This window comes from Jaculus jaculus, chromosome 5 (assembly GCF_020740685.1).
Source record: "Jaculus jaculus isolate mJacJac1 chromosome 5, mJacJac1.mat.Y.cur, whole genome shotgun sequence".
Lineage (NCBI taxonomy): Eukaryota > Metazoa > Chordata > Mammalia > Rodentia > Dipodidae > Jaculus > Jaculus jaculus.
The window spans coordinates 72,637,896-72,665,220 of record NC_059106.1 but is presented as its reverse complement, the minus strand read 5'-3'; the positions used below and the strand labels follow the sequence as shown (position 1 = coordinate 72,665,220).

Genomic DNA, 27,325 nt, shown 5'->3' with positions numbered 1-27,325 from the left:
GGGAAACTCATAAGTGGGAATAGTTGCAAGCCTGGAAAAATACTTCTATAGGAACAGACTATGAAGTCAGTAATGAACTCAAATTGTGAATTATCTTTCTAGTGCAACATCAGTCTCCTTACTGGACTAACAGCTGTTCTGCCATGTTTGTTGGTAGTGCTAATTAATATTCAGGCAATACTGAGCAGTTCAAATCACATGGAATTCTAAAAAACTAGAATGGTTATTTTTTACTCTGAAAATAGTGCTATAAAACTCATTTATTTTCTTAGCTTCTTCAGTGTCCTACCATCTTCATTTAAACATGGTCGCCTGTGATTCTTTCCTGAGGAAGTGAAGACCAAACCCAATGAGCTGTGGCCTCATGTGGCACATACTTCTAATCCCAGCACTCAGTAATTGGGAAGCAGAGGTAGAAAGATTGCTATAAATTTGAGGCTAGCCTGGAACTACAGAGTGGGTTTCAGGTAAGCCTCAGCTAGCGTGAGTCCCTACCTTGAAAAAAAAAATCCCATTTATCTAGCCAGGTGTGGTGGGGCAAGTATTTAATCTTAGTACTCAGGAGGAAGAAGTAGGAGGATCACTGTGCATTGGAGGCGAGTCTGATCTACCGAGTGAGTTCCAGGCCAGCCTGGGCTGGGCTAGAGTGAGACAGAAAAAGGGGAGATAGAGAGATGGCTCAGTGATTAAAGGTGCTTGCTTGCAAAGCCTGAAGACCCTGATTCTATTCCCCAGTACCCACATAAAGCACCAGATGCACAAAGTGGTACATGTGACTGGAGTTCATTTGTAGTGGCAAGAGACCCTGACATGCCCATTTTCTCTGTGGGTCTCTCTCTCAAATAAATAAATAAAAATATTTTAGTTTATTAATAATAGAGAGAGAATGGGCACACCATGGCCTCTAGCCAATGTAATTGAACACCAGACACAGACATTCCTTGTGTGCATGCTTCACCTTGTGCATCTGGCTTATGTGGGTTCTGGAGAGATGAAGCTGGGTACTTAGGCTTCTCAGGCAACTGCCTTAACTGCTAAGCCATTTCTCTAGCCCAGTAAAGATATTTTTTTAAAAGAGCCAGGATATAAATAAGTCATATGGAATCCTACTTTTTTGGACAATGGAACACTCTTGTTACCAGAAAATTATTAGTGCCAAGAATGGGATACCTTCCAGTGAGTTGTTGGCCAGGGAGGTCCCTGATGCCCCCAAAACACTACAGGTCATTGCCGAGGCCCTTGCTTTCCCACCAGGAATAGATGATAAGACCCTATTGCTGAATACTCAACATTTGGGCTGCAAGGTCACTGAGAAATCCTGCTGGAACTGAGCTGATAACCTCCTCCATGTAGACCAGCTGACAGAAAACTGGAAAAAGCCACACTGCATGCAGTTCAATGGGAAAGTCAAAAATCACCAGTGACAATAATCAACAGGGGACTCTGCAAGCCTTACATTTGACCAGCCAGGCTGAATGAGCCAATGGGTACAATAGAGGCATGTCTGTTATGGGGAAAACCAACTACCCTCTAATTTGACTGGATGCCCACTCCATGGGAGGGAATATATCCCTGATACTAAAAACCTACAACAGGGGTAGTCATGAGCCCTAGGGGTATAACATCTGGTGCTGTCTTGCTAAATGTATATACTATGCTCACTAAACTGCCCAGTAAGTACTTCTCTTAATGTTCATACCCATATATTAATGCTACTCTCACTTTTGGTTAGAGAATCTTCTCTTTTCAGATGATAGTGACCTTGGGATGACTCAGAAGGCACCATGGTGCTGAGAAGAAGTGACAGAGGACTGCTCAGCACTGCAATATCTCTATCATATCTTCCAAGGCTCAGGGTCCATTGTGGAAGAGGTGGCAGAAAGAATGTAAGAGCCAAAGGAAGGGTAGGACTCCTTACAACATGGTCCTCCAGACACAAAATGGCCTGGATATCCATGACCTCACAGTGCCTGACACTACCTACACAAGACCATCATAATCGGAGGAAAAGATGATGACATCAAAATAAAAGAGAGATAATTGAGAGGGGGAGGGGATATGAAGGAGAGTGGAATTTCAAAGGGGAGAGTGGGGGAAAGGGAGGGAATTACCATGGGATATTGTTTATATTCATGGAAGTTGTCAATAAACAAAAATAATAATAAAGATCCAGGGATGGTGGCACACACCTTTAATCCCAGCACTAGGGAGGTTCAGAGGTAGGAGGATTGCTGTGCATTCGAGGCCACCCTGAGATTACATAGTGAATTCCGGGTCAGCCTCGTTTATCCTGGGCTAGAATGAGACCCTACCTTGAAAAACCAAAAGAAAGAGTGGGGGGAGGGAGAAGGAAAAGAAAAGAAAAGAAAAGAAAAGAAAAGAAAAGAAAAGAAAAGAAAAGAAAAGAAAAGAAAAGAAAAGAAAAGAAAAGAAAAAAGACAAGACAAGAAAAGAAGAAAGAGATAGAGAGAGAAAAGAAAACCAATGATCTATAACCATGTCACCATGTACAACCTGGTGCCACTCTATTCCTCCATCTTTATCTACTCAGTCCTTATGGTTTAGTCACCTTGAACTCATCTCCTAAAACAATGTCTTTTTACTTTTTCATGGTTTTGGATGAGCGGTCCCCTCTGCCTGGAATATCTTTCCCTATTGGCTCAGTGAACTCATTTAAGGCTCAGCTCCAACTTCTGGGGTGGAGGATGAACTTGCATTAGATGGTTTAGGGTTGCATCCTTGTAATATCATTCTCAAACTGGACAGATGGCTTCTCTGTCTCCCTTTTCTCTCTCTCTCTCTCTCTCTCTCTCTCTCTCTCTCTTTTTTTTTTTTAGGTAGTGTCTTGCTCTAGTCCAGGCTGACCTGGAATTCATTATGTAATTATGTGGCCTTGAACTCATAGCAATCCTCCTACCTCTGCTTCTTGAGTGCTAGGGGATAAAAGGCATGTGCCACCACACTCTGCTTCATTTTACCAACACTTCATACCTACCTCATAGAGATAAGAATTAAATGAATTATGTATAAAGAGTTTTAAGTGTATTTTACCTCCTGTCAATCCTCTGAATGTTCCCTGTTTCTCTAAGCAGAAGTGTTCATACCTATATCTTCTTTTCTTTTTTTAAGTTTTTTGAGGTAGGGTTTCACTCTCATCCAGGTTGATGGACTACATAGTGAATTCCAGCTCAGCCTGAGCTAAAGTGAGACCCTACCTCAGGAAACCAAAAAAAGAAAAAAGAAAAAAAAGAGAAAGAAACAAAGAAAAAGAAAAAAACTCAGAAGTGGGCTGGAGTGGAGAGATGGCTTAACCTAAGGAGCGAGACCGTACCTTGAAAAACCACACACACACACACACACACACACACACACTCTCTCTCTCTCTCTCTCTCTCTGAACTGGGAGGCTGAGATTTTGGGCTGCAATGAATTCCTGATCAGCTAGGGCCAAAGTGAGACTCTGCCCACAGAGAAAGGGGCAAGAAAAAGAGAAAAGGGATGAAAGTACTGTTGAATCATGCCAACATTAGTTTTTTCACGATGCCCAGAGGCACTTCACTTGGCATTTGCCAGATACGTCCTCTGAGCCCTGATTGGCAGAGAGCAGTCTAGAGATAAGTAAAGATAGCCCCTTCCTTCTGATAGTCCAGCCCACGGAGACAGAGATGTAATTGTTTATTCACTTAGTATTTATATCCTACTCTGTTCTAAAAAGGGATTAGAACTGGCTCACACTTAATCAAAAGTAACTGGAATACAAAGGAGATAGTGACATGCACAAAAAAGGGAAAATGAATAGAGATTTCGTCCTGAGCACTGGGCATTTTCAGCATGGAGATTGGATGGGTGTGACTGGAGGTGAATACAGAGTGCAGGGGAGGGCATAAGTTCATCCCACCTGGTCCTTCCACATACCCAAGAGTTAGAATAGAAAAGTTAGTTAGTTAGAATAGAAAAGCCTTTCATGAAAGGAGCTCTGAAATACTTGGGGCTAGGTGTTTTCTCATCTATTAAAAATAATCCAAGGTAGAGCTGGCATGGTGGCACATGCCTTTAATCCCAGCACTCGGGAGACAGAGGTAGGAGGGTTGCCATGAGTTCAAGGCCACCCTGAGACTACATAGTGAGTTCCAAGTCAGCCTGGGCTACAGTGAGACCCTACCTCGAACAAAACAAAACAAAAAAAATAATAATAATATAAGCCAACTACCGGTGGGTGGCCCACATCTGTAACCTCAGCATTTGGGAGGTTAAAGCAGGAGTATCAAGTGTTTGAGACCAACCTATGCTATACAGTGAGACACTAATCTCAGAAAGAAAACAAGCCGGGCCTGGTGGCACACACCTTTAATCCCAGCACTTGGGAGGCAGATCACTGTGAGTTCGAGGCAGCCTGAGACTACATAGTGTATTCCAGGTCAGCCTGAAGTAGAGTGAGACCCTACCTCAACAAACCAAAAAACAAAAAACAACAACAACAAAAAAAAAAAATACATAAATAGAGCTGGAGAGATGGCTTAGCGGTTAAGCGCTTGCCTGTGAAGCCTAAGGACCCCAGTTCGAGGCTTGATTCCCCAGGATCCATGTTAGCCAGATGCACAAGGGGGTGCACGCATCTGGAGTTTGTTTGCAGTGACTGGAGGCCCTGGGGTGCCCATTCTCTCTCTCTCTCTCTCTCTCACTCTTTCTCTCTCTGTCGCTCTCAAATTAAAAAAAAAGAAAAGAAAAAACACGTTCCCATCCTTCCACAGCCAGTGGGCCTACCCTGTACTGCTGAACCTCTTCGTCCCGTTTCTGCCTCACGAGCGTGATCTGGTCCTCCAGGTTCCTGTTCTGCAGACGGAGCTGCCGGGCCTCTGCTTGCAGAGGTCTCAGGGCCTCTTTCATCTCCTGGATCTCGGCCTGGGTTTTCTGCAGAGCTTTGGTCCCTGCCTCTTTCCTCTCCAGGAGCCGCAGCAGCTGAGGCTCGTACTCCTCCTCGAGGCCCTGGCGGCTCTCGGCCATAAGGTTCTCAAACTGGGTAGACAGCCGCCGGCTCTCCTGCAGAAAGTGGCCATCGCTCTGGCTCGGGGGTGCTTCTAGCTGTTGCCTCAACTGATCCTTCTGCTTCTGCGAGGCGTCCCGGAGCTGGGCCAGTTCCTCGGAGAGCTGGGCTGCCCGCATGGTCAGTGCTTCTCTGCAATCAGCAAACTGTGCCACATCCTGCTGGCGACACTCCAGCTGGTACTGGTAGGCCACACACTCCTTGGCCACCTTGAACAGCTTCTGCTTGACCAGCCGGATCTCCTCCCTCAGCCCATCCCTCTCCAGCTCGGCCTGGGCGTGCAGCTTGTAGGCAGCCAGAATGTCCTGATGGACCTGCTGCACCTCCTGCAGGGCTGGTTCCCGGAGCAGCACAAGTTCATGGATGAGTTGATCTCGCTCCTCTTCTAGCTGGGACACGGCTTGCACACATTGCTGGAAACGACCCTCCAGCAGTTCCAGGTCTTCCACGCTCAGGGCCGCCTCGGTGCTGGGGCTCGGCGCACTTGGAAGGTTCTCCTCGGGGTTAGAGTTCTCCTCCCTCGTCACCATCTCTTCCTCACACGCGCTCTGCTCCGGGCTTGGGCTCTCTGCTGGTCTCACAGGCTCCTGCACAGACGTCTCCTTAGGACTCACAGCTTCTTCCTCATACGGTGCCTCCTCTGTCTGCCTGGACTCTGCGATATACAACGTCTCCTCTGGCTTCTCGGGCTCCTCCACATAGAGTAGCTCTTCAAAGTCATCTGTGTCCCCCAGAAAAAAAGTGTCTTCTAGGTTCACATTCCCCTGCAAAGCCAAAGTGGCTTCTGGATTCAAAATCCTGGCCTCTTCTTGGGATTCAAAGTTCTCTTCTTGAAGAGGACTGCTCTCTGTGCCTGTTTCCCTGCAAGACAAATGATTTAAGTAAAAGAGCTGCCACAGAACCACGGCCACGTGTGACCAGAGCCTTTAGCCATTGGCCTAGGTCTCAGCGTGTTCCCAGTCTCCATGGTCACTTGCCCACTCTCTTGTGTCAACCCAAGTCCTCTACATTAAACCATTGTTTTTGCCTTGTTTTGTTTTGTTTTAATTGGAGAGCGGGAAAGAGAAAGAGGATGGGAGTGGAACTCCAGATGCCTGTACCACTTTGTGCATCTGGCTCTAAGTGGGTGTTGGGGAATCGAACCTAGGCCATCAGGGTTTGTAAGCAAGCACCTTTAACCGCTGAGCCATTTCCCAGCCCCAATAGCCATTGTTTTGATTCCCTGACAACACCACATTACTAGCTGGTTTCTGTTTATATGACTTCGAGGACAAGAAATTCACAGTGAGACACAACTGGGTGATTCAAAATTCTCAAGCTGGTAAGCCGGGCGTCGTGGCGCACGCCTTTAATCCCAGCACTCGGGAGGCAGAGATAGGAGGATCACCGTGAGTTCAAGGCCACCCTGAGACTACAGAGTTAATTCCAGGACAGCCTGGACCAGAGTGAGACCCTACCTCGAAAAACCAAAAAAAAAAAAAAAAAATTCTCAAGCTGGGCATGGTGGTGCATGACTTTAATCCTAACACTTGGGAGGCAGAGGTAGGAAAATCACCATGAGTTTGAGGCCGCCCTGAGAATACAGAGTGAATTCCAGATCAGCCTGAGCTAGAGTGAGACCCTACCTCAAAAAACAAACAACAACAACAACAACAAAAAAAAAAAAATCTAATGATTCACTCCAACCCAGGCTGACCTGAAATTCACTATGTACTCTCAGTTCAAGGCCACCCTGAGACTACATAGTGAATTCATTCAGTGAATTGGACTAAATCAAGATCCTACCTGTAAAAACCAAAACAAACCAAAAGTTTCAACTTGAAGACGACCTCAACAATCACTTAGTGCAATCACATTTCACATTTCTTTGCCAGAAAAGAAATAGTTTTGGCTATCTTCCCTTGATACCTTTTAGTACTTCAAGCTCAGCTGCCCCCAAATTATCATTCTTTAGTTTAGTTTGCTGTGCTTTTATTCTCCAGTTCTGGGAAACACATCCAGTGTGATTAGTAAGAAATCCTAGGCAGCTCTTTACCTGCCCCATTTAGTGAACTCACTGAGAATCAGCCTTTCAACATCAGGAAGTCGACAGCCTCTGTCCCTTTTCTCTGCCTGGACCCACCTACGGGTCTCCAGTCCAGGTTTCTCCCCTGTACTTTGCACCGGCTTCTAATGGGCCTTGCTGCATCTTCTCACCTTGGTCTGTTCTCTATGGTGCCACAATTAGCTGGCTCCTTGTTGATGCTACATCACCATTTCAAAGTCATTGTCGCTGGAAGTGGTGGCATACACCTTTAATCCCAGCACTCTGGAGGCAGAGGTAGAAGGATCGCCATGAGTACCAGGCCACTTTGAGACTATATAGTGAATTCCATGTCAGCCTGAGCTACAGTGAGAACTTACCTCAAAACCTCCATCCCCCCAAAATTGTCAACGTCATTATTTACACATTAAGACAGATCTCACTATATAGCCCTGGATAGCCTAGTAATCACTAGCAGGGACAGGCAAGCCTTGAACTCTTGACAATCGTCCTGCCTCAGCCTCCCAGGTGTTGAGATTACAAGCATATGTCGTTCGTTTTATGGATTTTTCAAGGTACGGTTTCACCCTAGCCCAGGCTGACCTGGAACTCACTCTGCCACAGGCTGGCCTTGAACTCAGTGATCCTCCTTCCTCTGCATCCCAAGTGCTGGGATTAAAGGAACACACCACCACGCCCAGCTAGATACTAGGATTAAAGCTGTGTGCCACCATGACTGGCTCAAATTCTGTTTTTTTGTTGTTTTTCAAGGTAAGGTCTCACTCTAGCTCAGGCTAACCTGAAATGCACTCTGTAGTCTCAGGGAGGCCTTGAATTCATGGTGATCCTCCTACCTCTGCCTCCCTGGTGCTGGGATTAAAGGTTTGCACCACCACACCCATTTTAAGCAAGTACTTTTAACCACTGAACTATCTCTGCAGCCCCTCAAAGTCTTAAAGATATGGCCCCAACTTGACTTTCTTTCTTTTTTTATTTTATTTATTAGAGACAGAAAGAGAGAGAGAGAGAGAATGGGTACGCCAGGGCCTCTAGTCACTGCAAATGAACTCCAGATGCATGCACCATCTTGTGCATCTGGCTTACACAGGACCTGGAGAATCGAACCTGGATCCTTAGGTTTTGCAGGCAAGCACCTCAACCGCTAAGCCATCTCTCCAGTCCCCAACTTGCCTTTCTTCAGCCTCAGCTCACATTACTCTGCAATCCACCCAAGTGCCTAAAAACCCAGAACATGTGTTAACATTTCACACTTCCCACATCTCCCACAATATCTAAAAGATCCAGCTGAAAAATGTAACTTCTTGAATAACAGTCTGCCTAGAGAACAGACCTGTACTGCCAAAAAGGTAAAATTCCTGGTGCCAGGAAAGAAGTTCAGTCAAGCCACCCACTCTGCTTCTCAAGAGCCCCTGTTTTTCCAGCCAATGGCCCCTGTATTGTGTCCCTGCAGACCCCTCCACCTTGGAATAACTTAACCATGTTCAAGGCACTATACTAAGCATTTCCCCCCCTTTGGTTTTTTGAGGTAGAGTCTCACTCAGGTCCAGGATGACCTGGAAATCACTATGTAGTCTCAGGGTGGCCTTGAACTCTTGGCGATCCTATCTCTGCCTCCCGAGTGCTGGGATTAAAGGCGTGCACCACCATGCCCAGCTATACTAAGCATTTTATAGAATGTTCATTCATCATCCTCCGTGCTATGATGAGTAAGTAAGCCAAGGCACAAGGAATGACATTTCCACTTAAGGTTCTAGAAGTCATAGAAGTGGTGAATGGAGCCTTGAGAAGGCCTACGTAAGAGTGAAGCCTAAAAAAGAGGGACGTCACAGGGCTTTGCATAGAGCTTGGCACTCAGCAGTGGAAATGGGTTCCTAGGGTTGTGGCTAAGAGGCAGAGCATGTACCTAGCAGAGAGGAAGTTCCAGGTTCAATACCCAAACCTACAGAAAGAAGGGGAGGAAGGAGACTGGAGAGAAGGTTCGGTGGTTAAGGTGCTTGCCTGTAAAAAGGCCAGTTCTCCAGTACCCACCTAACGCCAGATATACAAAGTGGCACATGCGTCTGGAGTTTGTTTGCACTGGCTGGAGGCCCTGGTGTGTCCATTCTCCCCCCTTTTGTTGTTGTTGTTTGTTTGTTTATTTATTTATTTATTTCACAGAGAAAGAGAAACAGAGAGAGAGAGAATGGGCGCTCCAGGGCTTCCAGACACTGCAAACTTACTCCAGATGATGTGTGCGCCCCCTTGTGCATCTGCTTACGTGGGTCCTGGGGAATCAAACCTGGGTCCTTTGGCTTTGCAGGCAAACGCCTTAACCGCTAAGCCATCCTTCCAGCCTTGATTTTTGTTTTTGAAGGTAGGGTCTCACTCTAGTCCAGGCTGACCTGGAATTCACTATGTAGTCTCAGGCTGACCTCGAACTCACAGTGATTCTCCTACATCTGCCTCCCAAGTTCTGGCATTAAAGGCATGCTCCACCACACCTGGCTTTTTTTTTTTTTTTTTTTTTTTGAGAGAGAGAGAGAGAGAGATAAAGAGGCACAGAGAGAGAGAGAGAGAGAGTATAAGTGCACCAGGGCTTCCTGCCACTGCAAACAAACTCTAGTTACGTGTGCTACCTTGTGCATTTCTTATGTGGGTCCTGGAGAATTGAATCTGGTTACTTAGGCTTCATAGGCAAGCACCTTAACCACTAAAGCCATCTCTCCAGCGCCCCCTCTCCTTTCTTTGTGAGGTAGGTTCTCACTCAAGCTCAAGTTGACCTAGAATTCATTATGTAGTCTCAGGGTGGCCTTGAACTCATAGCAATCCTCCTACCTCTGCCTCTCCAGTACTGTGATTAAAGGAGTGTGCCACCATGCCTGGCTTCATTCTTTCTCTTTCTATCTGCCTCTTTTTTAAAAATTATTTTATTTTATTTTATTTATCTATTTGAGAGAAACAGAGGGAGAGAGAGAGAGAGAGAGAGAGAGAGAGAGAGAATGGGTGTGCCAGGGCCTCTAGCCACTGCAAACGAACTCCAGACACGTGCACCCCCTTGTGCATCTGGCTAATGTGGGTCCTGGGGAATCGAGCCTTGAACCAGGGTCCTTAGGCTTCACAGGCAAGCACTTAACCGCTAAGCCATCTCTCCAGCCCTCTTTTTCTATCTCAAATAAATAAATAAATAATAAATACATAAATAAAATATGGGTTTTTTTTTTTGAGGAGAAAATGCTTTTATTGATCACAACATGAAACTGACATGGAATCCTGTTAGAATGGAACCAGGTTAAATAGTGCTGTTACAAAATTTGTATTTTCACATCTATTTTAGAGGAAAAATATTACATATTAGGGCCTTTCTTACTGTTATGGATTGTTATCAATAAAAACTTTTTTTGGTAAAAAATAGTAATTAACATATATTCTCAAACTATATGCTAAGACCCTGCCTGGTTAACAACTGGCAGGGCTAGGAGTTCTCATCTCAGCCGCTGCACCCGCACTTCCTTCACGTGGGCAGTGCTGGCTCCCCGGTACTGCAGTTACGAAGCCGCCTCCTAAGGAGCAGGCCCAGCGAGTTCCCCAATTCTGCTCTTTGGAGCAGGAACAACTGCCTGTGTCTTGCATGTTCAGGGACACAGATCTGAAGGCAGCTGCTATAACCTTCTACCACACAATTAAATGGGGATAAGAAATCAACTCTTGGGAATGCCTCTTAATCACTTCCAGTTTTTAAACTGTAAGGCTTCTGAATATTTCTCAAAATCAGCTTCCCATCTGGTATATGTGATAAACATTTGAACTGTATTTTAGCAATTTCTTCCATCAACTACTCTGCCTTCATTAGGACTATATAAAGTATTTTTAAATAAGTTTTGTTCTCACTGAACTGAAGACTTTTCCTCACTTCTGTGCCCATTAAAATATGTTTTTAATTTTTGTTTATTTATTTGAGAGTGACAGACAGAGAAAGAGAAAATTAGAGAGAGAGAATGGGTGCACCAGGGAATCCAGCCACTGCAAACAAACATCAGACGCGTGAGCCCCCTTGTGCATCTGGGTAACGTGGGTCCTGGGGAATCGAGCCTCGAAGCAGGGTACTTAGGCTACACAGGCAAGCACTTAACTGCTAAGCCATCTCTCCAGCCCCTAAAATATTTTTTAAAAGAAGGGAAAGAGCCAGGCGTGGTGGCACATGCCTTTAATGCCAGCACTCAGGAGGTAGAGGCAAGAGGATCACCATGAGTCCGAGGCCTCCCTGAGACTACATAGTGAATTCCAGGTCAGCCTGAGCTAGAGTGAGACCCTGGTTTGAAACAAACAAACAAACAAACAAAAAAACAAAAAAAAACACCAAAAACAGGGCTGGAGAGATGGCTTAGCAGTTAAGCGCTTGCCTATGAAGTCTAAGGACCCCTGTTTGAGGCTCCATTACCCAGGACCCACGTTAGCCAGATGCACAAGGGGGTGCACGTATCTGGAGTTCATTTGCAGTGGCTGGAGGCCCTGGCGTGCCCATTCTTTCTCTGTCTTTCTCTCTCTGCCTCTTTCTCCCTCTGTCTGTCACTCTCAAATAAATAAATAAGCAAAAGAAGAAGAAGGGACAGGGGCTGGAGTGATGGCTTAGTGGTTAAGGCACTTGCCTTGGAAACTCTCCAGGTCCCACATAAGCCAGACACACAAGGCAACACAAGTGCACAAGATTGTGCATGTCTGGAGTTAGATTTCAGTGGCTGGAGGCCCTGGCATGCCACTTCTCTCTCTCTCTCTCTCTCTCGTTCTCTCTCTTTCTCTCTGATTAAAAAAAAAAATTAAAGAAGGGAAAAAAGGGAGGAAGGAAAGAAGGGAGGGAGATAGGGATGTAAGGAAGGGAAAATCTAGTTCCTAAACAAATCTTTACTCATCCCTCAAGCCTTGCTCACACTCCATCTCCTCTGGGAGCATTTCCCGTTTCCCAAGAAGTCCTCCTGTGTCCTCCCCTTCACACACAGTCTTCTGGATCATGGAAGTGCGTGTGGCCATCTGGGTGTGAGTGAATTTCCTAAGAACATGACTAATTTTTTGTTTGTTTGTTTTTTGAGGTAGGGTCTCATTCTAGCCCAGGCTGACCTGGAATTCACTATGTAGTCTCAGGGAGGCCTCAAACTCACAGCGATCCTCCTACCTCTGCTTACCTAGTGCTGGGGTTAAAGGCCTGCACCACCACGCTTGGCCCCAAGACTAATTCTTTTGCTCTGTACCCCAGGGTGGGGCCGTTGCAAGGCAGACAGAAAACAACTGAGCTTCCAAGGAGGAAACGTGCCCAAGGTCAAGTGGCAAAGTTGGAGGTAGAACCCAGGTCTCCTGACTTCCAGGCGGGTACTTGTCATGCCACCCCACCCTGGGTACCAAGTGTTGTCCTCGCCCAGCTGCCTCTCTACTGAACTGGCAAAGCAGCAGACTGAGGAGGCCAAGCAGACAGGGAGCAAGCTCGGCTAGGGCCCCAGACCTGAGTGCCTCTGCCATTCTGTCCCTGTCCGCAGAGGGTTCCAACAACTCCCTGGCGCTGTTCATCAGGGCGGTAGCAGAGATGCAAACAGGAGTTCAAGTGTCTGACTCCAGTGTACCACCGAGTGTGTATGGCAATAGAGGGGAATAATGTGTTAAGACTCACGTGCTCAACTTTGTCCCCTCATGTGACAGTGGAAGGGTGCCAGGAAGTGTGTGTAATTGTACCTTGACTTTTTTGGTACACTGGAAGTCTTGGGGGCCATAGAATGAGTTGGAGCAAAAATATTCCTCACTAACCCTTAACCTTAGCCACAGGTCATTTTACCCTAACCAGCAAGCCTACATTGTGGCTAGGTGGGGGCACCTGACCAGGGCCCTCCCGCTGGGTGAGGCAAATAGACCTCCTAGCCCCACCCCAAGCAATACTGGAGAGAGTAAGCTGCCGGGTGAGACTCTTAACTTCTAGCTGGCAGAAGCCCAGCCCTGCAGTGAATTCACAAACCCAAACCCAGCTGACATTGAAATAAGGAACCCCCCCCCCTACAGTCTTTCGCCAGGGGACCAAGTACATTTTGAGAGGTTGATAGCCTGAAAGGGGTTAATTCTCACGCAACCCATGGAAGGAGTGTCCTAAAATGGCACAGACCAAAATAGATGTCAGGACCCCAAGCCAGGGCCACCCCATTTTCCTTCTCTGACTAGCTCGCCCGCCCCCCCCCCCCCGGGGCTAACCCGTGTCCCACCAGAACTTGACCACTATCCATGGCTGGATCAAAGGAGCTGTGATTTGGGGGGAAGGGAACCCATCCAGCACCCTCTCCCCCAATGGACGGTCCTACCTCGCGGCCTGGGCGGCGCCGTCCCCGCCACGCAGGGGCTCCGGGCTGGCCATGGCTGCGCGACCCCGGGCTCGGCAGCGGGCGGGCGGGCGCGTTATTAATAGCCGGCCCGGTGGGGCGGCTGCGCCGGCGCCCGCGCCCGCTGCACTGCCAGCTGCAGCGGACACCAGATCCCCGCCGCCCAGGGGCCGGGCGCGCCCACTTGGCCCGGGCGCCAGGCCGGCCGGCGGGAGGAGGGAGCGGAGGGCGGGGAGAGGGCGCCCCTCCCCAGGAGCGATCCGGGTGGGTGAGGGTGAGGATGGGCGTGGGGGTGGGGGGCGGCCTAGGCGTTTTCCCAACTCGCCGGGCCTGATCTCTTCTGGAACCTTCCTTCTCTCCACCCCACCTTCCCTTCTTGCATGGAGAGAGGAGTAAGTAAGGTGGAGTGCTGGTGGAATGGCCCGAGGGTCGCATCGCCCCTCGCCTGCACAGGTCGGGGAGTGCCGGCGCTTAGGGCAAGCACCCCGCAGCTGTCGGGAAGGGGTGGGGCGGGGCGGGGCGCCGCCGGGTGGAGCAGGGGGGTTGATGGCCACACACCTCCTGCGTCCAGGGGCAGCATGGCACACAGGGCCCCTGGCTGGGGTTAGAGAAGGAGCAGGAAGTCTGTGGAGGAGGTTTAAGGTTGTGAAGTTGAATCCGAGTTTTAACTCAGCTTTCTGCCCACCCTGGGAGGTTTACTAGGGCCTCTGGGGAACTCCACCTGTCACTTCCACTCAGGCCAGCTTCCAGACACGCCCCCATGTCCATTCCCAAATCCTCAGCCCTTTGGGGGCATATTGGCGGACACCTTTAATCCCAGCATTCTAGAGGCAACGGTAGGAAGATTGTCATGAATTCGAGGTAGCTGGGACTACATAGTGAAGTCCAGGTCAGCCTGGGCCAGAGGGACATCCTACCTGAGCTGGGGAAGGCAGGGAGGAATTCTAAGTCCACTGCCCGCTAGTGTCAGGGTCAAACTTCAACACTGAAGTCTTTTTCCCCAAATAAGAAGCTCCTGAACCCCTTCCCGGATCAGGGCCTTAGACATTCTCCCTCCGGTTCCTTCTTTTTCACAGCCTGTGTCAGGGAGGAAGGGCTTTGATTCAATCGCAGAACACTGCCAGAGGTCCAGGCCCAAGGCTGGACTTGCTGGAGGGGAGGGGGCATGAGGGAATTTTGCTTATATATTGACTGTGTGGGCTTGTGTGTTATGCTAAGTGTGCCCACAGCTGGGAAGATGGTTTTAAGTGTGCGGAGTGGTGAATCAATCATAGGGTTGTAGCTTCATGTGTGATTTAGGCAGCGGGTTTGTGTGGACTGTATGACAGCAGGTGAATGCGTGTGTTTGTCCCTGCCTTGAACTATCCTTTGGGGAAATAGGGTTCTGTGTGTACCCCTGTATGACTACGATTTTGAGCCTGCCTAAGGGCTGATGTGTGCAATTGTGGTGGTTAAGTAGTGGGATATGCTGTGGGGGTGCTCACAAGCAGATGTGTGGAGTGTCTTCTCCGTGTGTCTGGAGCTGTGAGTATATATTCATTCCTTCACTTTCTGTGGGCACTGCCTGTGGCTATGTGTTTATGTCTCTTTGTCTAGCACAGAGTGGAAGATTAACACCCTGGGCAGCCCAATATACCCTTGTAAGGTATGCGCAAGAAAAAGGGTTTTGTAAACTGCTGGTCATTTTCTGACTTACCCCTGAAATATTCCAGGGGAGGAGACTAGCAAGCTCTCAGCAGCTGCTTGTTTGACACCAGCTGCCAGTCAGAGGCGAGCAAGGGCCAGGGCTGCCAGCGGGCTGTTTGCTACAGGTGCTAGGCAACAGGCAGTGAGGATGGCATTCAGAAAGGCTGTCCCTCCCCCTCCAACCCCCTGCCCAGGAGTTGGCCCTGGACGGTTCCCAACACTTAACTCTTAACTCTTCCTAGTTTCCCCTAAGCCCTTCTTTAAGGTAAAGCAATGAATCTCAGAATCTCCACCTCTGGGCCTCTGTGTTCTTGCTTTACCTCTGCCTAAAACAGCTTTTCAGGGCTGGGGAGATAACTCGATAAAGTGCTTGTCTTGCATGCCTGAGGACCTAAATTCAATCCCTGACACACACATAATAAAGGTGGATATGGAGGCCAGGCGTGGTGGCACACGTCTTTGATCCTAGCACTTGGGAGGCACAGATAGAAAGATTGCCATGAGTTCGAGACCACCCTGAGACCACATAGTGAATTACAGGTCAGCCTGGGCTGTGAGACCCTACCTCCAAAAACCAAAAAGAATTAAAAAATAAAAAGTACAGGGCTGGAGAGGTGGCTTAGCGGTTAAGCGCTTGCCTGTGAAGCCTAAGGACCCCGGTTCAAGGCTCGTTTCTCAAGAACCCATGTTAGCCAGATGCACAAGGGGGTGCATGCATCTGGAGTTCATTTACAGTGGCTGGAGGCCCTGGCGTGCCCATTCTCTCTTTCTCTCTCTCTCTCTCTCTCTCTTTCTCTCTCTCTCTCTCTCTCTCTGCCTCTTCCTCTCTGTCTGTCACTCTCAAATAAATAAATAAAAATAAACAAGAAAATTAAAAATAAATAAAAAGTACAAACACCAGGGCTGGAGAGATGGCTTAGCAGTTAAGACATTTTCCTGGTCTGGAGAGATGGCTTAGTGGTTAAGTGCTTGCCTGTGAAGCCTAAGGACCCCGGTTTGAGGCTCGATTCCCCAGGACCCACATTAGCCAGATGCACAAGGGGGCACACGCGTCTGGAGTTCATTTGCAGTGGCTGGAAGCCCTGGCGTGCCCATTCTCTCTCTCTCTCTCTGCCTCCTTCTCTCTCTCTGTCTGTTGCTGTCAAAGAAATAAATAAACAAAAAAAATTAAAAAAAAAAAAGACATTTTCCTGCAAAGCCAGAGGATCCCGGTTCTACTCTCCAAGACCCATGAAAGCCAGATGAACAAGGGGGCACATGTATCTGGAGTTCATTTACAGTGGCTGGAGGCCCTGGCGTGCCCATTCTCTCTTTCTCCCTTTCTCTCTTTCTCAAATAAAAATAAATAAATATGTTTTTAAAAATACAAACACCGCAGCCAACTTGGGCTACAGAGTGTACTCCATGTCATCTTGAGCTAAAGTGAGACTCTGATTCAAAACAAAATAAAACAAGGGCTGGAGAGATTTCTCAGCAGTTAAGGTGCTGTCTGTAGATCCTAATGATGGGAGTTGGATTCCCTAGTTTTCACATAAAACCAAATGCACACGAAGTGGTGCATGCATCTGGAGTCTGTTTGCAGTGGCTGGGGGCCCTGTCATGCCCATACTAATTTTCTCTGTCTGCCTTTTTCTGCCTCTCTTTAAATACGTAATTAAATAAATAAATACATGAATTAATTAATTAACTTTTTGTTTGTTTGTTTGTTTTGGTTTTTTTGAAGTAGGGTCTTGCTCTGTCCTAGGCTGACCTGGAATTCACTATGTAGTGATTTAGGGTAGCCTGGAACTCATGGTGATCTTCCTACCTCTGCCTCCTGAATGCTGGGATTAAAGATGTGTGCCACCATGCCCGACACACAGAGAGAGAATGGATGCAGCATTGCCTCCAGCTACTGCACAGGAACTCCAAACACATGTGCCACTTTGTGCATCTGGTTTTCAAGGGTACTGGGGAATCAAACTTGGGTTGTTAGGATTATGGGCAAGCACCTTAACTGCTGAGACATCTCTCCAAAGCCTGCTATTCTTTTGTTGTTGATGTTTGGTTTTTCGGGGTAGGGTCTCCCTCTAGCCCAGGCTGACTTGGAATTCACTGTGTAGTCTCAGGGCGACCTCAAACTCATGTTGATCCTCCTGAAGGCTGGAATTAAAAGCATGCACCACCACGCCAGGTTTCTGTTATTCTTTTTTTGAAGCAGGGTCTCACTCTACCCAAGCTGACCTGGAACTAACTCTGTAACCCAGACTGGCCTTGAAGTAGGCACTTATGCCTTCAGAGTGCTAGAATTAAAGGCATGGGCTACTACACCAGCTTTCTCTTGTATTTCTTTCTTTTCCTTCTTTTTTTTTTTTTGAGGTAGGGTCTCACTCTAGCTCAGACTGACCTGGAATTCACTATGTAATCTCAAGAGAAAGAGAATAGGCACACCAGGGCTTCCAGCCACTGCAAACAAACTCCAGATGTGTGCAGCCCCTTGTGCATCTGGCTAACATGGGTCCTGGAAAATTGAACCTGGGTCCTTTGGCTTTGCAGGCAAACACCTTAACCACTAAGCCATGCCTACAGCCCCCCCTTTTTCTTAATGAGAGCAAGAAAGAAAGAATCGGTGTGCCAAGGCCTCCAGCCACTGCAATTGAACTCCAGATGCATGTGCTACCTTATACACATGTATGACCTTACCCATGAGTCACCTTGCGTATCTGGCTTACATGAGATCTGGGTAGTCAAACATGGGTCCTTAGGCTTCACAGGCAAGCACCTTAGCTGCTAGGCCATCTCTCCAGCTTTTCAATTTATTTTCTATGGAGCACTTGCCACAATCTGCAAAAATAGGGTTTATTTTCATTCCTTCCTTCTCCTCTTCCCCCACTGGAATGGAAACCCCATGAGGACAGGGGGTTTGTGTATTTTTTAATTTTTATTTATTTTTTAAAATATATTTTATTTATTGAGAGAGGGAAAGAGAGAGAGAGAATGGGCACACTAGGGCCTCCAGCCACTGCAAATGAACTCCAGATCCATGCATCCCCTTGTGCATCTGGCTTACATGGGTCCTAAAGAGTCAAATAGGGATCCTTTGGCTTTGCAGGCAAATGCCTTAACTGCTAAGCCACCTCTCCAGCTTGTGTTTTTATGTTTATTTATTTATTTGACAGGGAAAGAAGGAGAGGGGGAGAGATTGAAAGAGAGAATGAGCATACCAGGGCCTCTAGCCACTGCAAATGAACTCCAGACTTGTGCGACCCCTGTGCATCTGGCTAACTTGGGTCCTGGGAAATTGAACCTGGGTCCCTTGGCTTTGCAGGCAAATGCTTTAATTGCTAAGCCATTCCTCCAGCCCAAGTTTGTGTATCTTAAGGATTAATGCAGGGCCTGGTCGCGTGTAGTAGAAAAAAATTGATGGATAGAGGAGAGAAGGATGGTCCTAGCTAGACCAATTCAGGCAATACTTAACACCTACCATATACCAGTATCGAGCTTCCTGCCATCAAGGAACCTGTGTATCCTAGGAAAAAGACACAGTTGTCCAATTGCATCCCCTGGCAGCCTGCAAAGTCACAGACTTCAGTCCCTTAGCACAGTTTGTACTTGCTCTGTATTGAGCTTATACTATAACAAACGGCTTTACTGGTCCAGACCTGCAAGAAGTGCACCATATAGAACACCAGAACCTTCTCCCAGATACACAGGCCTACACATAGGATAATGCCAGATTACTGGGCTAAGGAACATGGTGAGAGGTGCTGAGACCCAGGGAGGTGAGGGGCGGAAGAGGTCCAGGGCTGGGACAGCATCATAGGCAGAGAAACCGTGGCCTGGAAGGAAGAAAAGGGGTATTTCAGAGACAGACACAGATAGCACTTTTTTTTTTTTTTTCGAGGTAGTATCTCCCTCTAGCCCAGGTCTAGAGACTCAGGGTGGCCTTGAACACATGGTGATCCTTCGACCTCAGCCACCCAAATGCTAGGATTAAAGGCGTGCACCACCAACCCCAGCTGTTTTTTAAAAAGTATTTTTATTTATGTATTTGCAAACAGAGAAATAGAAGAGAGACAGGCAGAGACTGGGTATGCCAGGGCCTCTAGCTGCTATATAGTAACTTGAAATGAGCCTGGGTTGTTAGGTTTTGCACATAAACACCTTTACCGCTGAGCCATCTCCCCAGCCTACAGATAACACTTTGAAAGACAAGTGCAGCCCCAAAGTCAAACCCCAAGGCGAGAACAGCTAGGGTAGGGGTGCTATTCTCTGTGTAACCTTCATGTTTGGCTGTAGCCCTGCTTCACCTGGGGTTGCTTCCAGCCTCACAGGCCCCTGGCCTTCTGCTGGATTTGCCAATAGGAGAGGTGACAGGATAAGGAGATAGAGAGCTGGAGGGATGGAGCTAACCTGTAAAGCTAAAGGACCCAGGTTCAATTCCCCAAGACCCACATAGGCCAGGTGCACAAGATGGCACATGCTTCCGGAGTTTGTATGCAACAGGTGACGGTCCTGGTGTGCCCATTTTCTCTGTCTCTATCTGCCTCTTTCTCATTCAAATATAAATTCAAAAAGAAAAGAAAAGCCAGACACGGTGGCACACATCTTTAATCCCAGCACCTGGGAGGCAGAGGTAGGAGGTAGTGAGTTCAAGGCCACCCTGAGAAGACATAAGGAATTCCAGGACAGCCTGGGCTAGGGGGAGACCCTACCTTGAAAAGAAAAAAGAAAAAGAAAGAAAGAACATAAATTTAAAAAAAAATGCAGGAGGTGGAATGTGTGACCAAAATGCCACCCCAGTACCACGGTTGAATGGAGGACTTGGCACATGATAAACAAGTTGGCACTCACTATTCTGTCAGTGTGTGCAGCAGCCACAGATTCAGCTCTTGAAGAGGGGAAGGGGGAGGCCGCTCCCCTGGTCCCTCAGGCCCAGCCAAGGTCGTGATCATCCCACTGTTGCTGAGCAGAGCAGAGGCCCAGGTGCTTCCCCATTCCTGCACTCTCTCTGAAGGCTCCCTTCATGAGCCCGCTTCCAGAAAAGGCTTTGAATGTGCCTGGTTACTGCCCAAATCTCTAAGGCCAGAACTGAATCCAGAACAGTTGGGGCCTAGACAGAATTTGGAGGCACCCTACTTCTAAATCACCGCCAAGCACCAGAGCAAGAAATAGGGCTCAAACAGGCATGGTGGTGCACGCCTTTAATCTCAGCATTTGGGAGGCAGAGGTAGGAGGATTGGCGTGAGTTCGAGGCCACTCTGAGGCTATATAGTGAATTCCAGGTCAGCCTGAGCTACAGCAAGACCCTACCTGGGAAAACCGAAAAAGGAAAAAAGAAAAAAAAAAGAAAGAAAGAAACAGGAAGAATCAGAGCTGGGCACGCCTTTAATTCTAGCACTCGGGAGGCTAGGAGGATCACCATGAGTTCGAGACCACCCTGAGACTACATAGTGAGTTCCAGGTCAGCCTGGGCCAGAGTGAGAACTCAATAAACCTCAAAAAAAAAAAAAAAAAAAAAGAAAAAAGAAAGAAAGAAAGAAATAGGGATCAGTCAGGAGTAGAGCTCTTCTCTAGTATGCACAAGGCTCTGAATTCAGTCCCAAGGAAAGGAAAGAAGGGAAGAGGCAGGGAAAGGAGAAGAGGAGAGGCAAGTAAAGGAGGACTAGAGAGATGGTTCAGCAGTTAAAGGCACTTGGTTGGAAAGCCTGGTGACCTGGGGGGTCAGTTCCCCAGTACCCACATAAAGCCAGAGAGGGAAAAGGGGAAAGAAAAAAGGAGCAAGGGCATGGTGGGCCACGCCTTTTTGTCCCAGCATTTGGGAGGCAGAGAGAGGTAGGATGATCACTGTGAGTTCAAGGCCAACCTGGGATTGCAGTGTGTGTTACAGGTCACCCTGGGCTAAAGTGAGCCCCTACCTTGAAAAAGCAAAACAAAAAAACTAAATAAAGGAAAGAAGAGCCTTGAGGGGAAGGGAGGGGAGGGCAGGAGAGGGAAAGAAAAGGGAAAGGAAAAGGAAGGAAAGGAGAACCGAGAAGAGGGGAGGTGCGGGTGGGGTTCTCAAACCTCCACTCCAGAACCCCAGTAAGAATCTAGGCTCTGGAGGCAACAGGCTGTGTGGATCCAGAGCATTTGCCTAGTGTGTGGAGTGCTCACCTAGCATGCATAAATCATTAGATAAGTCAGTCATTAAGGCGTGGTGCCCCATGCTTTTAATGCCAGTGCTCTGAAGGCAGAGGTAGAAGGATCACAGTGAACCTGAGACTACACAGTGAATTCCAGGTCAGCCTACCTCAAAACCCTACCTCAAAAAAAAAAAAAAAAAAAAAAAAAAAAAAAAAGGGGTAGGAGTGTGGAGATGGCTTAGCAGTTAAGGTATTTGTCTGCAAAGCTCAAGGACCCAGATTTGAATCCCCAGGACCCACATAAACCAAATGCACAAGGTGGTACACGTGTCTGGAGTTTCTTTGCAGCAGCTGGAGGCCCTATCACATCAATTCTCTCTTTATTTTTATTTTATTTCTTTATTGAGTTTTGGTTTTTCGAGATAAGGTCTCACTCTAGCTCAGGCTGACCTGGAATTCACTATGTAGTCTCAGGGTGGTCTTGAACTCATGGCAAGCATCCTACTTCTGCCTCCAAAAGTGCTGGCATTAAAGGCATGCACCACCACACCTGCCTTCTTTATTTTTATTTCTTTATTTTCATTTGACAAAGAGAAAGGGGTGGGGAGAGAATGGGCACACCAGGGCCTCCTGCCATTGCACAAGAACTCCAGACACATGCGCCACCTTGTGTATCTGGCTAACGTGGATCCTGGGGAATCAAACCTTGCTCTTTTGTCTTTGTAGGCAAATGCCTTAACCACTAAGCCATTCCTCCAGCCCCATTCTCTCTTTAATAAATAAAGCTGGGCAGGGTGGCGCATGACTTTAATCCCAACACTTGGGAGACAAAGGTGGGAGGGTCACTGTAAGTTTGAGGCTACCCTGAGACTATATAGTGAATTCCAGGTTAGACTGGGCTAAAGTGAGACTCTAACTTAAAAAGCCAATAAATAAATAAAAACAGGGGCTGAAGAAATGGCTTAGCAATTAAGGCACTTGTCTGCAAAGCCAAAGGATCCAGGTTTGATTCCCCAGAACCCATGTAAGCCAGATGCACAAGGTGGTGTATGTGTCTGGAGTTAGTTTGCAGCAGCTGAAGGCCCTGGCATGCTGTTGCAGTCCGGTTCGCATTGCTGGTAGAAATCACCCAACCAAGAGCAGCTTCTGGGAAAAACAGTTTTGTTTTGGCTTACAGGCTTGAGGGGAAGCTCCATGATGGCAGGGGAAAACGATGGCATGAGCAGAGGGTGGACATCACCCCCTGGCCAACATAAGATGGACAATAGCAACAGGAGAGTGTGCCAAACACTGGCAAGGGGAAACTGGCTTTAATACCCATAAGCCCGCCCCCAACAATACACTCCCTCCAGGAGGCATTAATTCCCAAATCTCCATCAGCTGGGAACCTAGCATTCAGAACACCTAAGTTTATGGGGGACACCTAAATCAAACCACCACACATGCCTATACACACTCCCTCTCTCTCTTTCTCTCTGCCTTTCTCTCTCAAATAAATAAAAACTAATTAAGGCCAGACATCATGGCATACATCTTTAATTCCAGCATTCAGGAGGCCTAGGTAGAAGGATTGCAGTGAGCTCAAGGCCACCTTGAGACTACAGACTGAATTCCAGGTCTAGGGATTACTCTAGAGCTATAATGAGACCCTACCTCAAAAAAAAGAAAAGCCTGGGCATGGTGGCACATGCCTTTAATACCAGCCATCGGGAGGCAGAGGTAGGAGGATCACCTTGAGTTTGAGGCCACCTTGAGACTACATAGTGAATTCCAGGTCAGCCTGGACTAGAGTGAAACCCTGCCTCACAAAAAAAAAAAAAAAGGGGGGGGGGCTGGAGAGATGGCTTAGTGGTTAAGTGCTTGCCTGTGAAACCTAAGGACCCCCATTCAAGGCTCAATTTCCAGGACCCACGTAAGCTAGATGCACAAGGAGGCATATGCATCTGGAGTTCGTTTGCAATGGCTAGAGGTCCTGGCGTGCCCATTCTCTCTCTCTCTCTCTCACTCTCTCTCTTTCTGCTTATTTTTCTCTCTGTCACTCTCAAATAAATAAATAAAAATTTAAAATAGAAAATAGAAAAAGAAAAAGCCAGGTGTGATGGTTCATGCCTTTAATCTCAGCACTTGGGTGGCAGAGGTAGGAGGATCATTGTGAGTTCCAGGCCAGCCTGAGACTACATAGTGAATTCCAGATCAGCCTGGACCTTAACCACTAAGCCATCTCTCCAGCCCTTAGCTTTTTTCTTGAACCTTTACTACATAACAAGTGGCAAGATAAGCATTTTATCTGCTTTATTGCAATGAATTCTCACAACTTCCCTTAACTGTGTAGCCTGTAATGATTCTCACTTGCTGATGAGAAAACTGAGGCTAGGAGCTGGAGAGATGGCTCAGCCGTTAAGGCACTTGTTCATAAAGCCTAAAGATGCATGATCGATTCCCCAGTACCCATGTTAAGCCAGATGTACAAAGTGGCACATGCATTTGGAGTCTGTTTGCAGTAGCATGACCATTCTCTATCTCTCTTCTATCCCATTCTCTCTGTTTCTCTTCTATTTCTCTCTGCTTGCATATAAATAATTTTAAAAAATATATTTAATTTATTTGCAGAGAGTTACCAACCGAAAAAGAAAGAGAAAGTCTGAGCACTCCAGGTTCTCCAGCCACTGCAAATGAACTCCAGATGCATGTGCCACCTTGTGCATCTGGCTTTATGTGTGTATTGGGGAATTGAATCCAGGTCTTTAGTCTTTGCAGGCAAATGCCTTAACCACTGAGCAATCTCCCCAGCCCAAGAATAAATAAATTAAAAATAAATAAATAAAAGATAGCTAAGGCTTAGAGAGGAAGCAACCTTATTTTCCGTCACACAGGCAGAAAATGATAGCGCCTAAGGTCCTATATCTTGCCTCCACTAGTGAGATGTCATTGCCATTAGCTCTGATCTCCACAGACTTTCATTGGTCTTGGTAAGATAGACTTATTCCCCAGGAGCTCAGGCATGGCCATAGATTTCTTTTGTATCGCTGGGTAGATGACTTAATCTTCCTGAATCTCAAGGTTCAGTTTTGGGGAAATAGTTTCATGAAGGTTAAATGAGAAAATGTGGGGGACTGAGCATGGTGGCACATGCCCTTAATCCCAGCACTGGGAAGGCAGAGGTAGGAGGATCACAGTGACATCAAGGCCACCCTGAGACTACACAGTGAATTCCAGGTCAGCCTAGGCAAGACCCTACCTTGAAAACCAAAAAAATAAATAAATTAATAAGAAAATGTGGGGGAAATGCAGAGCGCATACTTCCTTTCTCCCTGTCCTCTGGGTACCACGGGCTTGCAAAGGTGCTGATAACCAGAACAGACACCCGAGGATGATTCAGCATCTCCCTCTGCAGGTTGGGCTCTCTGACAATGCCTGGAGGAGCCTCCAGGAGGCGCTGTCGCGTAGACCTCCGCCGGCGGGCTTGTCTCTCCCGCCGAGGCCGCGCGGGGACGCTGCGGCGCTGCGCTTTCAGGACCGGATAGCGGGCAGGGCGGCTCCAGCTAAATAGAGCAAGGCTGTTCTCACGCGTCAAAGTAAATTAATAATAAACAGCGCTGGGGATTAGCTCAGTCGGTAGAGTGCAGGAACCCTAGATTCGAGCCCCAGCACTGTATAAACGGGAGTGGTGGCCCACACATGTAATACTAGGATCTCGGAGGCAAAGGAAGAAGGATCGAAAGTTCAAGGTCAGAAGTAGAAGTGCTGGTGCAAGCCTTTAATCCCAGCACTCTGGAGGCAGAGTAGGTTTGCCGTGAGTTCGAAGCCAGCCTGAGACTGTGAGATCCTAACCTCGGAAAAAAAAAAAAAAAAGTTCAAGGTAGGGCTGGAGAGGTAGCTTAGTGGTTAAGGCGCTTGCCTGCCAAGCCTAATCACTGAGGTTCAATCCCCAGCACCCACATAAACCAGATGCACAAGGTGGTACATGCATCTGGAATTCATTTGCAGCGGCCCGGGCATACCCATTATCTCTCTGTCTCTTTCTCTCTCTCTCTCTCTCTCAAATATAAATAAATAAATATTTTAAAAAGTATTAGACGGGGTGTGGTGGCACATGCCTTAATCCCAGCACTCCGTAGAGGATACCCATGAGTTTGAGGCCACCTGAGACTACAGAGTGAATTCCAGGTCAGCCTGGGCTAGAGTGACACCCTACTTCGAAAAGAAAGAAAGAAAGAAAGAAAGAAAGGAGGGAGGGAGGGAGGGAGGGAGGGAGGGAGGGAGGGAGGGAGGGAGGGAGGAAAGAAAGAAAGAAAGAAAGAAAGAAAGAAAGAAAGAAAGAAAGAAAGAAAGAAAGAAAGAAAGAAAGAAAGAAAGAAAGAAAGAAAGAAAGAGGGCTGGAGAGATGGCTTAGCGGTTAGGCGCTTGCCTGTGAAGCCTAAGGACCCCGGTTCGAGGCTCGGTTCCCCAAGTCCCACGTTAGCCAGATGCACAAGGGGGCGCACGCGTCTGGAGTTCGTTTGCAGAGGCTGGAAGCCCTGGCGCGCCCATTCTCTCTCTCTCCCTCTATCTGTCTTTCTCTCTGTGTCTGTCGCTCTCAAATAATTTAAAAAAAATAAATAAATAAAAAAAGAAAGAAAGAAAGAAAGAAATAGATAAAAATATTTTTAAAAGTTCGAGGTCGGGCTGGAGAGATGGCTTAATGGTTAAGCGCTTGCCTGTGAAGCCTAAGAACCCTGGTTTGAGACTCGATTCCCCAGGACCCAGTAAGTCAGATGCACAAGGTGGTGCACATGCCTGAAGTTGTTTGGCTGGAGGCCCTGGTGCGCCCATTCTCTCTCCCTCTCTCCTTTTTTTCTTTGTCTGCCGGTCTCAAATAAATAAATAAAAATAAAAAATATTAAAGAGTCAAGATTGTACTTTAAAAAAATAGTTCGAGGGCTGGAGAGATGGCTTAGCGGTTAAGTGCTTGCCTGTGAAGCCTAAGGACCCTGGTTCGAGGCTCGGTTCCCCAGGTCCCACGTTAGCCAGATGCACAAGGGGGCGCACTCGTGTGGAGTTCATTTGCAGTGGCTGGAAGCCCTGGCGGGCCCATTCTCTCTCTCCCTCTATCTGTCTTTCTCTCTATGTCTGCCACTCTCAAAAAAAAAAAAAAAATAGTTCGAAGTCATCCAGAATAACAGTGAATTCAAGGCTAGCCTGGGCTAAATAAGACCATGTCTCCAAAAAAAGAAAAAAGAAAGAAAGAAAGAAAGAAAGAAAGAAAGAAAGAAAGAAAGAAAGAGAAGAGAAGAGAAGAGAAGAAAAGAAAAGAAAAGAAAAGAAAAGAAAAGAAAAGAAAAGAAAAGAAAAGAAAAGAAAAGAAAAGAAAAGAAAAGAAAAGAAAAGAAAAGAAAGAAGAAAAGACAGGTGTGGTGATGCACACTTTTGTTTCCAGCACTCAGGAGGCAGAGATAGGAGGATCACCATGATCTTGAGGACTAGCAGTCAGACTGGTCTACAGTGAGACTCTACCTGGAAAACCTCCCCCACGCCCAACAACAACAAAAATAAAACAGGAGCCAGGTGTGGTGGCGCACACCTTTAATCCCAGCATTTGGGAGGCAGAGGTAGGAGGATCATGGTGAGTTTGAGGCCACCCTGAGACTATACAGTAAATTCCAGGTCAGCCTGGAATAGAGTGAGACCCTACCTCAATAAGTAAATAAGTAAATAAAACAAGATAGGGGAGTCATGTTCTTCAGTGGTATAGCCATGGGAAACTTGCCCATTCTCCAGTAAATAACCCCTTCCCAGGCTCATGCAAACAACCCATGAGAGTAGGAAGGGGCAGGGCACGGTGGCTCATGCTTTAATACCAGGACTTTTTTTTTTTTTTCTGAGGTAGCGTCTCACTCTAGGCTGACCTGGAATTCATTACCTCAAAATAAAACAAGTGGGCTGGAGAGATGGCTTAGCGGCTAAAGCACTTGCCTGTAAAGCCAAAGGACCCAGGTTTGATTCCCCAGTACCCACGTAAGCCAGCTGCACAGGGTAGCACATGCATCTGGCATTCATTTGCAGTGGCTAGATGCCGTGATGAGCCCATTCTCTCTCTCTATTTCTCAAATAAATAAGTGAAATATTAATTTTTTTTCAGG

The 27,325-nt window shown here is 47.3% G+C and overlaps 1 protein-coding gene across 2 annotated transcripts in view; it reads right to left on the bottom strand.

Annotated features, from left to right (window-relative positions):
* Sync (syncoilin, intermediate filament protein) overlaps positions 1-13,458 on the bottom strand; it is a 29,592-nt gene extending 16,134 nt beyond the window's left edge. For both annotated transcript variants that reach the window (XM_045148627.1, XM_004665262.2), the window contains exons 1-2: positions 13,399-13,458; positions 4,764-5,904 (exon numbers count right to left, since the gene is read on the bottom strand). In XM_045148627.1, the coding sequence (XP_045004562.1) occupies positions 4,764-5,904; positions 13,399-13,451 (1,194 nt within the window). In that variant the 5' untranslated portion in view covers positions 13,452-13,458. The remainder of the gene's footprint in view (positions 1-4,763; positions 5,905-13,398) is intronic.
* Positions 13,459-27,325: the final 13,867 nt, after the last annotated feature.